Genomic DNA, 15,051 nt, shown 5'->3' on the forward strand with positions numbered 1-15,051 from the left:
AAAAGCTTTAAAACCTCTGGAAGGTTCCATATGTTCCTATGCTAAGCACTTTTAGTTGAGCGCTATCCGCAATATAATAATTGGAATATGTTTGGAATATAGTAATGCAGTGGGATGCCCCCCACCCCACCTTTTGCTGTGAACTGCTGGTCAGGTGGCTGAAACGTGGACACACTTCCTACAAGATATTCAAATTTTGTGATTGTCTGAATGTATTTATTTAAATGTTTTTCTTTTTTCAAAAAATAAAAATATATCCAAACAACCATGGCATGAAGCAGTGGGGAGACTGCCATGCACCCCTCTTATTACTGTAACGCTGGTTTAAATCTACATCTGGTGCATTATTCACAGCATGCCTGTTAAGCAGTTGACTGCAGGCTGGCTCCCCTTAGCCAGCCTTATTAAGCATTAACATTCTGCACAAGAAGCATAGATTTATTTTTAAATGCTTATTTTAGTCTACCACTTGGAATTTTGTAAATTTATAATAGTAAAAATCATATCTTGATATATCTAGGTGCGGGAATAATTGTCTTTTCTGTCTTTAAAGGGATATTTTTTATGTTTGTGTTTACTACCATGAAGCAGAGGTTTATGTGCTGAAGGTTGGTTTATCCTGATGATCTCATTCTGACCCATGACAGCTTCACAGCCCTCTGAAAAATACATTCAGGGCTGCAGTGCAAGTGTGGGCCTATCTTAAAGCAACTGTATTGAAATTAATCAACAAATTTATGTAATTGTTGGTCTGTCTCACCAAATGAGTCGCCATTGCTAGCGAGTTTATTTAAATGACTAAAAATAACAGGTGGTTTCAGAGGGAATGTTTTAATGGTAGATTGTTTCAACATAACAAGGTTCAAATTTGCTCCACTTTAGCCAGCCTTCTTAATATTTTAGGATATACGAATTTGAACAAATTTCTTTTTGTACATTTCTACCATTCATGTAACACTTTTCCATGTAAGAAAATACAGCATTTCAAAACATATTTGGCAATACAGAAGCAAACTCGGGGAGATTTCCTCCACAAAGAATTTTAATAAACAATTTTTTTACCGACCAATCTCTCCAGCCCCTCAACTTTTAATTTTTTTTAACTAAAATAACTCAGAATGTTAACAGTCTGTACAGCTAAAGGGCAAAAATTCATGACCAAACAAAATTACAATCTCATTTGAACAGAGTGTACTCTTTTGGAACAAACCAGTCTTGTCTTGACAAAAAAAAAAGGAATTACATGGTGGAATATAGGAACAATAAAGAGATAAACGACAATGACTCGACAGGGTTTCAGTCTGGCAATTGGCGAACACATTTCTGCACTGTAATGTTACTGGATCTGAATCTTTGGGAATTTCCAATTTCTGTGATTCCATCCTTAGGAAGGCAAGCAGAGGTGCCTGGTGCAGTTCTTCTTCTTACAAGGCTTTAACTGTTGCTCGTCTTTGGCTCAGAGCCGGTGATCAAACAGAAGGCACATTTGTTGGCATTAGTGATGCAACTAACATGGCAGTCATACCTCAGGGCCTAAATAAATATTAAGAATGGGAAATTAATCGCTCTGACATCAAATAATCCAACAACATAGTTCTCCTTTATGCTTAACATTCCTCATTTCTGTAAAGTCACTTCAAAGACTTAGTGTAGCAGGCTTGCATGAGTGGCTGCACACTTGGCACTGCCAGGTCCGTGCCAACCCCACCAGACCCATATCTGGTTCCAGGAAGGACCTGGCAGCTTAATGTCAGTTTAATTCAGGTTGAGAAAAAGAGTTTCTGAAAAAGGAAAAAAAAAATGGGACACTTCGGTAAGCTCCGGAAACCAGAAAGCAAACCAATGTCAGCCTAGCACTATTCTTTTCTGCATGGCATGAAAAAGAAAAGCTGCAAATAAGAAAATAAGTCCCAGACTGTTAAGACTTGTACAGTGAAACAGAGTACTCAGTGAAACAGAGTACTCATAAGCAGGCATGGGGGTGGTTATCAGAATCGAGGTTTTAAAAACGTACAATTTCAATGGTGATCAAATTTGATATAACATTTCTACAGTTTAAAGCTATTTTAATGCGAGAAAGTGTCACAATGGCTGAAATTTTCTCCTGCAGAGAAACCTTCCTCTCCCACCTGTTGCAGCTTGCTGCAAGCCTGTTTTCAGTGTTGTTTCATGGATGAGCTTTTATTTATTTATTTTTTTACATTATAGTTATTTGGGAACAACCCATCCACCTGGTCCACTTTTATTCCACCCCCTCCTCCTACAAATGCGGCAGTGTGGTAACGGGGCATTTGACGATTTTGAGGGCATATGGATCGTTATAACATACAAAACTGGAAGACCTGGACTGGATGATTCTAAATTTGAACCCTTTAAAATCAGTTTGGAATTAGTAATACCTTTATTTCAGAAAAAAACAACACCAGTTTAAAATGCAGTGATAAAATGCTATAGAGGCCAAAGACAGTGAAATAGCTCTTTTGGAACATCTTTTTTTATCTGGTAAAGAAAAAAAATCGAGCCGTGACAAACCAAATATACGTCCTCATTTAAATGCAAATCTTCATAAAAGGAACTTTATCTTTTCCAGAATTTCTGATTTGTAACTTTGGGAGTACAATACAAAGACTGGAACAGCCAGCCATTTTCCATATTTAATAATTTTCCAGATTTGGAAAAGGATTGAAACCCTTTTCAAAACAAGAGAAAACCAAGACACCTGAATAAATTATATTAAACGGTAGCAATAATGTTAGAATCATGGCTTTATTGTTGGAAGTTAAATCAACTAAATTGTTAGAGATTGTTCGTTAAGAATTTAGTCGAATCACCGATATTTTGTGGTCTTTTTACTCAAGGTTACACCATGAGAAATTCATGGCAGCCCATGCCTTTTCATAAATCCTGATAGGATTACAGTCTGCAGAGAAAAGAATGCCTGCCTGGAATGTAAAGGAGGAAAGTGATTAGGACTAAAACACATGGTTTATCTCGGAAAAGGGTCAACAATGAGCTGACGAGCAGTGGCAGGAGTTACAACATGCCAGGATAGATCCACGAGGCTTCACCTCATTTCCAATACCAATAGTTTGACAATTTATCAGGTCACTGACAGCACGGTTCAACAGTTATCAGCACTTCAACACTCCCTTCATTTACAGCAGGAGGATGCAAATCGTACTAAGAAAGGGAACCATAGGCGAGCTGGTTTATTACCACAGATGAATCACACCATTACATTTATTACAGTGACTGTTACAGGTCTTTGAAAGTGTAAGACTGTTATGGCCCCATAAGAAGAAAAGGATGACTCCTGGATGGAAGGGGGGAAAAAAAAATCTCTATAAGCTACATCTGCTTTCTCCATGGAGCAGTCCAGTTCTGCTTTAACCTGACTATGTTAGATCTAATTGTGATTAGAAACAACAGTGGCGGACTTGGTCGTCTCAACAGAACAAAAACACAGAAATCAATCCACATATGGCTTAATGCAACATTTAGTTCTTTAGTAAATCTAACTCCTTGGTTCACGTGTGCAGTTCACATCACCAGTGCACTAGTTTTTGTTTTTTCTTTTTCCACATGTAACTCATGATCCCTGCGACCGTTCAACCGACACCAAACGTGCGCAAACCCCCCCCCCCAAAAAAACAGGCGACATTTAGTGTGACCGCCAGACTAAAAGAATCCTCCGGCAGCAGGCCGCTCAACCCCTTAGAGCAGACAGTCACAGTGTAGCAGCCTTTTGCTACCTGGTGAGACGATAAGAGGGAGAAACACTTTAGTGGTACCTTCCAGGCATGGACCGGTTACCGGGACCAAGGTTTTCCAGAGGTTTAGAGCTCACTAAAATGTCCTTACAGGAGCTCCTACTGCTTCTGGTCCTTTTAATGAGATGGCAGAGAAACCCGGGGTGGCCACGTTTTGTCTTTTTTTGCAGCACTACATGGAGCACATAAAAACGCAACGCTGCCCCTCCCCCACACGCTGCTGCGCTTTGCCGATCGGCAACCGTAAAAAAGACAAATGTGGTCGTTTGGATATTTCTGGTTGCAGAGCAGTTAGGATAAGTCGCTGAGCTACGAGCGACATGTCTGCCCAGCTACCGGAGCAGATAGCCCATCTAACCAGCTATTGTCAGCTTCCTGTTCTTGTGCTACTCAATGAAGAGCAGAACTTAAAAAAAAAAAAAAAAGGTCTAATAATATGTAGAATTACCTCTTGAAGTTTAACTCAAACCTGAACACTAAAGCAGCCCCGCTCGTAAACCTTTAAGTAACACTGTTTGCTTCTATCAGTTGGCAGAATACAAGTGGCATTTCTGTCTGGAGGCTGACTGCAGACAGCCTGACCGATTAGCCATCTATTATCAGCTTGTTATACAAGCATTGTTACTCTGTAAAGCACAGAAGTACAAATGGGAATCATATTCTGTGCAATAAACACTGTAACAAGCGTGATACTGTTGTGTATTTAGTCATACCGTGAGAATCCCATACCGGCCCATGCCTAGGCTCTTCACTGACTAAAAGGAAGAATTGGTGTTAACATTACAACCCCTCCCACCCGATCCCAACTAAAACAAAAAAGGAATAGTAATTCACCTAAACACTCCTTTAGGCACATACGTCTCAATGGATCCCACTTGTGTGGTGGTCAGGAATGCTTTTCATACAATAAAAAATAAAAAACGTGAGGGTGCCTTTGAGCAAACAGTGAAAAGAACCTGCAGATCTGTTTCTGATGCAATTAATCCACTTCTAAACAAAGACATCCTTCTGAACCACATGCCCGGCCGGGTTTATGGAGCGGGAAGATGTCCACGAGCAAATCCTCGGACGCGTCCGCCCAGCTGTGACGGTAATCTTCCAGGTCTACTGTCCTCTTCGTATTGTTTAAGCTCTGTTGGTTGGGTTTGATTTTTGGGTCAACATTTATGCCACGATCTAGTCTGGAATATTGCTCAGCAGCTATTTACACAATTGCAAAAAACTAAAAAAAAAAAAAAATAATAATAATAATCTGACTGATCTACACAAATTCTCACATTGTCCCATGTTTATTTTAGTGGTCCTCAAAGAAAAAAGAAAGTTCTACAAAGTGTCAACATGGAAGAAAAAAAAAAAAAAAAAAAAAGGTCAACCTGCTTTAAAACGTTATCTGCAGACTATGCGGTAACCAAATGGCCGTTTTGTTTTGACTTTGGGACCAGCAGTTTTAGTACAGATGATCGCTACTAATTTCAAGTAAACCTTTTAATGTCCCGTCTCTTCCTCCGCCCCGTCGTCCTTTTTCATTCAGATCAAAATCGTCCTCCGTCGGCACGTCTGGTGTGGGCTTCCACCTCAGCCAGCTCGGGGTGTTGCGTTTCCCAGCCACACAAACACAGCTGGCTGAGCCCATAGGTGACAGGTTAAACACGGAGGGGAGGGGCGGAGGGTGGGGGGGATTGTGAGATTAAAACAGAAACCATCTTGCACTTACAAATCCTTCAGTGTTTGCAATCGAGATGTCAGGCCCAACATTTAAGTTAAATTTCTTCATTTTGTTTTTTGAACACACAGCAGAATAAACATTGTTTGGAAGCAAGGTCTCCTTGTGGCAAGTCAAATGTTCAGAGGTCACATTTCTTTTTCCTTTTTTTTTTTGTTTTGTTGTCATCAGGTTTTTTTTTTTTTTTCCATTTTTATTTAATCGCGCCCCTCTGGGCAGCTCAGTCCTGCTTGGCTTGAAGCGTCTGCTTCCAGGCCTCGTTCAAGTAAACCAGTCGCTTGTAGTTGAGGATAAACAGAATGAAGTTCAGCGCATATGTGGTGATGCAGATGACGCAGAAGTCCTTTAGGACAAAGTAGAGGATGTAGCCAAGGTAGAGTGAACCCACCACCGACAAGATGGACGTCGTCATAAGAAAAAGGGCGGCCATTGCGCTGACGGTCATTCCTACGGCGAGAAACACAAACTGAAGCTTAGCCGAGCAGAAAAAGACAAACCTTGCAAACCCTGAGCAAAACTGATGAGTCGGCACTTTTCGCCCTGGCTTCAGGCTCAGACAGTTCTCCTTTTATGCCGCGCGCCCCCTCGTGATGACATTCACCTTTTACCGCTCAGCAGACTGGTCATATTATTCTACTGTCACATGGAGCGCGGTCAGAGACATGAAGTCAGAGTTTCTCAGTGTTTGGGCTTATAGCAATCATGCCATCATTGGGAAATGATCTTTGTTACATTTTTTTTTTCTAGTTAGTATCACGATAATCCTGAACGATCCTCACAAGCAGCAGGTATGAAGAAAACTAGACCTTAATAACCAAATAAAACTTAACTAGCCTCTGGGCTAATTTGCTAGATAACCCTGAAATAAACACTGTTCAGATAATTTCACAAACAATGTTCTGCATTCTGATACTGATAGTGTGGCCCAAAATAATTTACAAAGATCCTTCACAGGAGCACCACAATGTCTCATTCACCGACGTGATCCGTAGTTAAAGCCGTGCTTTGCGCATTTTATTTTGGATTTACGGAGCCTTGTTAAGATTTTCAAAGCCACTGATCAACAAGACTTAGTGTAACTTTATGTGATACACAAACACAGCATAATTGTAGAGTTCAGGGACACATGGCTTTCAATGCTCTTTACAAATAAAAATGTGTTAAATGAAATGTGAGATGTATTCATCTTCATCCCGCTTTAATCAGATTCCCCAAATAAAATCCAGGCCAGCCAAATACCTTCAAATGCCCTCTAACCTCAGCATAAACCCAGCTGTTCTCTGAAGACCTCACAGCTTTGTTAAGAGTCATGAAGACAAAGGAACACAGCAGACAGGGCAGAGCTAGAAGCTTACAGAAAGGTTTACAAGCACTCTAATGGTTGCTTTATGCTTGACGCACATACGCTGCGCACAAAAATGAGACGTGCGGACACGTCTGCGGCATTACGCTCTGTGCGGCTTTTCCTCCGAAATAACACTATTCTCCTAGGCTCTAGGGGGCAGCGTTGTGCTCCTAGCGTGCTATACCCCACTACACGTAGATGTAGAAAACACTTGTTTCCAACATTTTAAAGCCTCTTACTTTCTTCCAAGAGTGATGGCGATTTCTGTCCAGGAATTGTTAATTTGTTGATCATGATCTTTTTGGGCCAAATCATAAAGATGTCTATATTTCCAAACCTCTGGCAGAAGAAGCTTTTGCTTGTCTGCCATGTTTTTTCCCCACACATGGGCCTGTCCACGTAGTTAGGAATTATCCTAGGCGCGCGGAGTGGAAACCTTTGGCCCCGTGGAGAGGCATGGGAACCAAAATGGCCGCTCCGACATTGCGGATGCGTCAAGCTCAAAGCAGGCTTTAGGGTATAAAACAAATCTACTCTAAGCTTTGGACATCTCACACAGCACCACTGTTCAAACCACCATCCAGCGATGGAAAGGGTTTGGCACAATCCAAAACTACAGCCCAGGTAGGAGATCCTTATCAGAGAAGCAGCACGTGGTAACTCTGGAGGAGCTGCATAGATTCATAGCTCAGGTAGGATGAGCTATTCACAAATCTGGGCTTTATGGGATAGTGGCAATTAGAAAGCCATTACTGAAAGAATATGTTAAGAAGTCGTGTTTGCAGTGTGCCACAAGCCATGCAGAGCACACAGCAACCATGAGATGAGACCAGAGCTGAAGTTTTTGGCTTAGATGCAACCCTATATGTGAGGCAGAAAATTAACCCTGAACAGGCTGGGGTGATGCTTTTTGTTCAGCAGGGATAAGGGAAGCAGATCCGTGCTGATGGAAAAACTAACGAAGCTATAATAGGACAACCCTGGAACAAAACGGGGAGGAAGTTCCCCTTTCTAGCTAGATACAGACTGTCAGGGCGACCATAGGAGGGTTTATTAGCACATTCCTTTGTAATAATAATTAAATCAAAGCCCAGGCCTAGTTCTAATTGGGAGTCTGTAGCAATACTTGCTATTCACAAATGCTCTCTGTTTATTCTGACAGAGCTCGAACCATTTTCAGTAGAAGGGCAAAAATACCAGCCTCTACATGTGCAAAGCTGATAAGAGACTTATCCCAAAAGACTTGCAACTACAGCACCTTTCTGGTTGACATTTGTTAAGATTTTTGAAAGCCATGTATCATTTTCGCCCAACTTCAGTGTACCTTGTGTTTGTGTCACATAAAACCCAGTAAAATAAATCTAAGTTAATAGCTATAACATGACAACATGTTAAAAAGTTAGAGGGGTGCCAATACGTTTACAGGCTGACATTTACCTCCAACAAAGTATTAAAACAAGCTGGTGTTTCCTTTACTATGAAAATCTTGAGCCGCGGTGACGGCTTGGTTTAGCTGAGCTGCTGTGGTTTTAGTCAAATGAGAAGTAACCGATGTGGCTTATAAAGGAGTTCTTGTTCGGTGCCAAGCCCACAGGTGGCCGAGCAAGTCTACCAGCATAACTGAGCGAGCAGCGACGTGTAGGCGCTGAAATAGGAGGAACATGTTGGCGAGATAAAGCGCTCTACCTGAAACAAGGTGAGGAGAAATATACAGCGTAGGGCTGGAGGATATGGACAAAACTAATATCATCCTATAGTTCTTAATTTCAGTCGATACGACAATTACGATATCGACATAAACAAAATAAAAGCCTCAGAAAGACTGCCCACAACAGATACCCGTACAAACTTGGGAATTATTTGACCATGTTTATAAAACTCCTCCAATATAACATTTTAGAAATATTTGCTTTAAAAAAAATAAAACAAAATGACAAAACGCAGAATATCAGAGACAACTGCTGCAATCATAGACTGATGTATATTGAAATAATGGAACTGTCATGTCACCTTTATTGAATAAAGATATAGTGATATAAATTGATAGAATTATTATCTAACCCTAATATAACATTAATAATATTTACCAGTGGAGTCCAAGCGTAAACCGACTGAACATTGCTTCCGCTTCATTATGAGTAGCCTACATTTTAACTATAAAGTAACATGTCTACATGGTCACCTGATGGGACTCCAGTCATGTCTGGTCAGATTTAGCTCCAGATTTAGATTTAGCTCCAACATTAGATGGGTTTGTAGCAGAGGCAGTGCTTGAAACAGGAATAAGAGCTGTGAATATTAGGGTCCTGATCACACAGGTAACGTCATCTTACCTAGTAGGAGCTGAAAGGCATAAAAGAGTATCCCGTAGACACTGTTGGGTTGGTTCAGCGCACTATCATTCCCAAATATTGAGCCCAGGAGTCCAAATCCTCGACCCCACCTAAGCCAGGAAAACCACACAGAACAGAGAACAATTTTATTTAAAGAAAGCAATTATCTAAAATCACTTTTGAGAGCTGTCAGATCTCGGTAAAGACCAAGTGAGGCGGTAACAAAGTGATGAAAAGTGTCCTTGCCATCAGGGAATGGTATAATTTCCTGAAATGTTAAGAGAGCAAAACTCCTGGCAGATCTACTACCTGGTTGGCTGTAGCGGTATAGCTCTGCACTACCACCTCGTGTTTAATGCGCTCCGCCAACCACTGATGCTGCTAAAAAGCGTCTAAAAAGCAGGTTTTTTGTTTTTTTTTTCCTTTTCGGGGGCTTGTTCCTGCTTCTTTTTCCAGGGATTTCCGAGAAAACTTGTTCCCTGGAAAACTGGGAAGGCCTTTCGGCAAAAAGGAGATTTTCAACGTAGAGTTCTGCTGCAACATGTTCCCAAGTTTACTTAAGAGTGCCTATCTGCACAGATTCAACCCTCTGTTCGCTCATTCTTATCACATCATTTCCAGCTTCTACATTCGAGTCCATTTATGACCTATTTGAGTTGCTGAGTCTATTCCCCTGGAAGGCTGAGCTCACGACAAAATGATTGACAGATGTTAATGTTCAGGCATCCGTTAAACACACTGGTTTTGACAGCCACAGTCAAACATTGCCGACATCTACTTTGCATCTACAAGGTGTAACCAAATATTTGTTAGTAAAATAATAATAAAAATAATAAAATCTAAAAATATACGAAAGTGCAGTTAGAGAAAGTTTAGCGATGCCGTCTGAAACCTACAAGCATCCAGGAGTTTCTGTGTAGAACTATAAAGCCCCTAGGAAGTCCATTCAAAGCTAATCTTGATCGCTCCGTGTTAAACCAGAACAAATCATTTTTGAAAGAACATCTTGGGACAGCCGAGGCTCGGTAAGTACCAGCTTAGTGGTGTAAAACAGTCGGACAACTGGAAGGTTTGTTATTTGCCGATTCATGTTTGGTCGAAATCTCGCCTGCTCACCGGGATCGGCAGCGCTTCCCAGACTTGGCTTCTCCTCTGCCCAAAACAACTTGCTACAAGTTAGAAACAACGTGAATCAAATTCCAGATTTCTTTTTGTTGCTAGCAGGTTCTACAGAGACCAACGCAGCAGCAGCTTAAGAAGCCACAAAGCACTCATTTCCAGCTCACAGCCGTGCACTTATGTTTCCACAGGGGTTCCCAAAATATTCTCCGAAGCGCTCCTCTTTTTAAGAAGATTCCATCTGGAGCCAAGATCACAATTAGCTGGAACCACTAATCTGTCCGGCTGTCTGGCAGACTTAGCTTTATATCACAGGTCTTATTGTTAAGCAGAATGACAGCGAAACAAACTCAGCTTCATGCCAGCTGCAGGTCCGAAAAACCAGAGGGCTTTGCCGGTTCCTGGGCTCACAAACTGGACTACCTACAATTAGCAAAAGGAGCTGATAATGCATTTCAGACAGATTTTCTTCAGAGGCCGCCGTCACTGATTTTATTGAAAATAAAAACATTCACAAGTGTAATTAATAGGTATGCTTGGTTTTATATGTGCTACAGTCATGTCGGAATAGGAGTTCAGGTTTGTCGAGGAAGCTCCAACTTAACAAGCCAGAAACGATAAATTTAGCCGACTGAAACTCTAAACCACTGAGTGCAAATGAAAAGCATCCAGCATTACCTTCATTATAAGTCCAACCAGTGATACATGCACTCGTGGATTGAGAACCATGGATTTATTCAAATCTCAGTCAAATTAGTTTTTAGTGCTAAAAAAAAAAAAAAGCACACAACAAAGCAATTCCTATGGTTTGTCCTAAAAATCAGGTTTTACAGTTCCATTAGTTTTGCGTCTCCTTATGCCTTATAATAATGTTCATTCTGACTACCTAACAATAACACTTCATTTAGAACATGTTAAGTTATAAACCAGCTTTAACTACAGCTGAACCTGTTTCACCACAACACCCGATTTTCCAGGATTGTTGCGTTTTAGTCTAAAAGTCCTCCCGAATTCTTCCACGTTAGAAAGAGTTCCACCAACAAAGCATAACCGGTTACTGAACAAGCCAAACATGCGCCACACAGCAATCTGAAGGCTGTTCGGTTTATTAATATGGCCACGGCCACTAACATCAAATGTTTGCCCTATGCAAATTCTTGTGATTTATGGGCAGCTTTCCAGAATGGAGGTAAACCGCTGTTTCTAAGGCAATAAAACTGTGCGGCATATTGTTTCTAGAAAAGTACCAGAACAACCAGGAGGTTTTTTTTTCTGGTTGCACGTCGTTGGTCAGCTGGCTACAAGAAGGCTACTACAGGTTTTCCTTCTAGGACAAAGAACTTAGATTTGGCTGTTTGAAAACACAGTCTCTGCCTCGAGCGAAAGAGTTTAAGTATCTTGATCTCCAGCGATGGAGCGGGACATGGGCAGATAGACAGGGAACGCCTTGGGATCCCCCAGAATGGAGGGCAGGATGTCGCTGGGGGCTCCCTCCTGGACCTGTTGCCCCATGACCCAAACTCAGATACTTGGAAGACAATAGATGGTTGAATGAATGTTTAAAAATACTTTTTGTCAAAAAAAAAAAAAAAAAATTACTTTATTTAGAGGATATACTCTTATAGCTGCAAGCAACAAGTATCGTGTCAAGCAGCTGACTGCAGGCTGGTAGATAACCCAGCTAATTAAAAAGCTAATAACAGCTTCTTAGTCCTCCGGTGATATTCTGTGAAGGGTAAAAATCACAGAAACTAATGTTCTACGTAAATAAATAAATAAATCACTCAAACTATTGCAGAATTCAGCAAGTGTATCTATGTTAGCAGTCCTGGTTTATTTTTATTTTTATCAAATATTTTTTTTTTTTTTTTTAGATCAGAGGATTTTTTTAAATCATTTTGAATCAAAGCAATTAGAAATTACATCATTAAACTGTTTTTATTCAAGGTTACCATACTGTCACATTCTTAGTTTTTAATGAATGTTTGGAGGATAAGAAATAACTTCGGTCCCAGAGATCAAACCGTAAATAGCCCTTTATTTTTAAGAATTAGTTTTTTTTTTTTTTAAGATAATGCAACAAGTATTAAAACATGCATTGATTCTCAGTGTTTTTATACTTATTACAGCCATGTTAGTCAGTTTTCGGTGCAACCATCTCATTGGCGGCTGTGCTATGCTGTCTGCACAAACCTGCTACTCGCCTTTGCTGATGGCAGTTTTTAGAACTGGCATAAGTTTCTGTGGGGCTGCAATCTTAAATTAGACAACAGGTAAAACGTTTCAAGTCAATCCACACCAATCAGAAACAAAAAGTCCAGATGGTAGCAGCACACCTATCAGGGGGGGCTGCTGTGTGACTGGCACCAGCCTCTCATACGTCCAGAGGTTGCTCAGCGTCCTTGTGGGTGTCCAGACTGGACGCTTTAACCGGGGGCTGGGGACATTAACGCCAATCCTCAGACAATTCAGCGAGTTCCGTCTGTTTAACGAGACGTAGCCAGGATTAAACAACCAAAAGCAGAAGAAACCCAAGAGTTGTTCCGAGGAGGGGGAGAAGAAGGAGGGGGGGGGGTCTTCCAAACAGCACCAACATTTCAATAAGCTCAACCATCTCCTCTTTAGTCTCCCACGGCAGCTAAAGTTTGCCCTGAACGCGTTGGCTCGGTCAATGTTGGTAAACTACAATTCCCAAGTTAGTTCTGTGAAGTTATTCTCGTAACAGAAAAGCCGACTAAACAGTAACTTAGCCGGTCTGCTAACGATTAGCAGAGCTAGCTCTGTCGAGCTAAATAGCTAATGTTGTGCTTATTAAACACAGACAGTGCCGCTCGTTTCTGGTGGTTATCTGCCCGGCAAACATCTCTTCGCATCCCGGCGGTAGAAACGCAGCTTTTACAGCCCAGCCCCTTCCCTCCAGGGCAGCAGGCAACCCTTAGCGGAGGGCGTTTGACAGCCTTGAAGCGCGCAACCCTCCCCAGGTTGCCACAATAGCTGCCAGCTTCGCGAAGGCGCTCTTTGCTGAATTCAAATTACCTGGAGCTGAACACTTTCGAGCAGCTGATGGAGCTGCTGACGTCGCACATGGCCTTATAAGTCGGGTCCCGGGCCTTTTCCCTCTCGACGTGAAACGCGTACAGAGAAAGCAGGATGCCCAGCAGGCAGACGAGGAGCCGGGCTATTCTTTCCCACCGAGGGGTGGACACTCTCAGGACGGGCGCCGCCATCACTCTCTGGCCTAGCTGGAGACACGCATACACACGCAGCTGGTTCGCCTGTGAGAGGCAGCGCTGCGACGTGGAGAAGCGTCAGGACGCGCCACACGGTGAGGGGCGGGCCATTGGGCTTGCCGTACCGCCATGCCGCTTAGCAGAGAGAGCCCCCAAAACTTCTTTTTTATATACATAAAAATACCGCCTCGGTTTATTAAAATTTTTGCGGGTACCACCAGACTGACAGGCGTTTTGAAATAGTATTAACGGGACATGGACTTTTCCCGGTTTGTAATTATGTCTGAGAACAAAACTAAAATTATCTATTGGCATGATTTCAAGAAATCAATTAATATGGATTTTTTCTATTCGGATGTTGGGGAAAAAACAGAAAAGTCATTAGATGTCAGTTTCACAACTCCGACCTCAAAATCTAATATGGTTGCCTTGTGTAACCTCAGAGGGGTCTCCAATTAAACTTTTTACATACAGTACTATACAGCCGATAGTTATCATTTTGCTACAGTGTTTCAAAACACAGAGTCATCAGCCTGTTTGGCTAATAATATTTTAACTAATAGTTCAAAGGAGGAAATACACCGGGCACATAACGTATGCGTCGCGTTTTTAAAAGCATAAATTTACACCAGACGCTGCAATGCACGCTCCCCAACAGTGGGTTTCTGCTCTGACAACAACTATCGGCACATGGCACGAGCACAAAGTAGAAGGCGCACCTTGGCCTTTCTTCCTCTAGTTGACGAACTGTTGCAAAACAAACTGTTGCAAGAGGGAATTAGTCCATCCCATTAAAGGTATACTATGCAACCGGGGTTGATTTTCCAGCGAGGCTCCCCCCAGAGGGCAAAAGTAAAAGTGCACTGTCATAAAGATGCTTAGCTGTTCTGGTTTCTCCGTCAAGCCAGGCGCGGTTGTTTTGAGCTTAGCAGACAGGCGAACGCAACGAAAAGTAAAAAAAACGGCAGTACAAACAATAACTAACACAGTGAAAGTATGAACATCAGGGTTTCCCGCAGCGCTATCTTGGTGACGCTACCGCGGCCGCCGCGGTAGCGTCTCGCCAACATAAAAAAATAAAAAAATAAATAAATAATAATAATAATAAAACTCGATATGCTTGCATATTTATTTGGCGTTAACACACGGTTCTTTGTTGTTGCTTTCGTGCGTGCATATAGTGAATGGCAGGGCAAAAACACATGGAGTTCTCGCCGTAAAGCAAGACCGACTCTCGCGGTCTTGCACGAGAGTTCTGAGCCTGTGGGTGCGAGCCGAGGGCTCTTGCAAGTGCGGTATTTCCCCCACAGACCACCAGGGCGGCCGAGAAAACCTTTGTTCGACCTGAAATGACTCATTTAATCATCCAAAACGGTATAGAACACATTAATTAACTGAAAAATGTTGCATAGTATGCCTTTAATCAGCAGTGCCAACAAGGTGACTTCTACCACCTTGTGGCTGAACTGAGACTTGACTTTTGGTATACTTTCGGACGTGACCTTTGACATAGGATGTTGTTTTCCCGTTT

General features: G+C 41.9%; 1 protein-coding gene across 1 annotated transcript; it reads right to left on the reverse strand.

Moving 5' to 3' along the window:
- Positions 1-1,024: 1,024 nt before the first annotated feature.
- vkorc1l1 (vitamin K epoxide reductase complex, subunit 1-like 1) lies at positions 1,025-13,634 on the reverse strand. The gene is made up of 3 exons (XM_012851111.3): positions 13,327-13,634; positions 9,172-9,281; positions 1,025-5,940 (listed from the first exon to the last, which is right to left on the reverse strand). Exons 1-3 carry the CDS (start codon positions 13,515-13,517, stop codon positions 5,714-5,716), a joined length of 528 nt encoding a protein of 175 aa, XP_012706565.1. The 5' UTR covers positions 13,518-13,634; the 3' UTR covers positions 1,025-5,713.
- Between the last annotated feature and the right edge of the window lie 1,417 nt (positions 13,635-15,051).

This window comes from Fundulus heteroclitus, chromosome 11 (genome assembly GCF_011125445.2).
Source record: "Fundulus heteroclitus isolate FHET01 chromosome 11, MU-UCD_Fhet_4.1, whole genome shotgun sequence".
In the NCBI taxonomy this organism is placed as follows: domain Eukaryota; kingdom Metazoa; phylum Chordata; class Actinopteri; order Cyprinodontiformes; family Fundulidae; genus Fundulus; species Fundulus heteroclitus.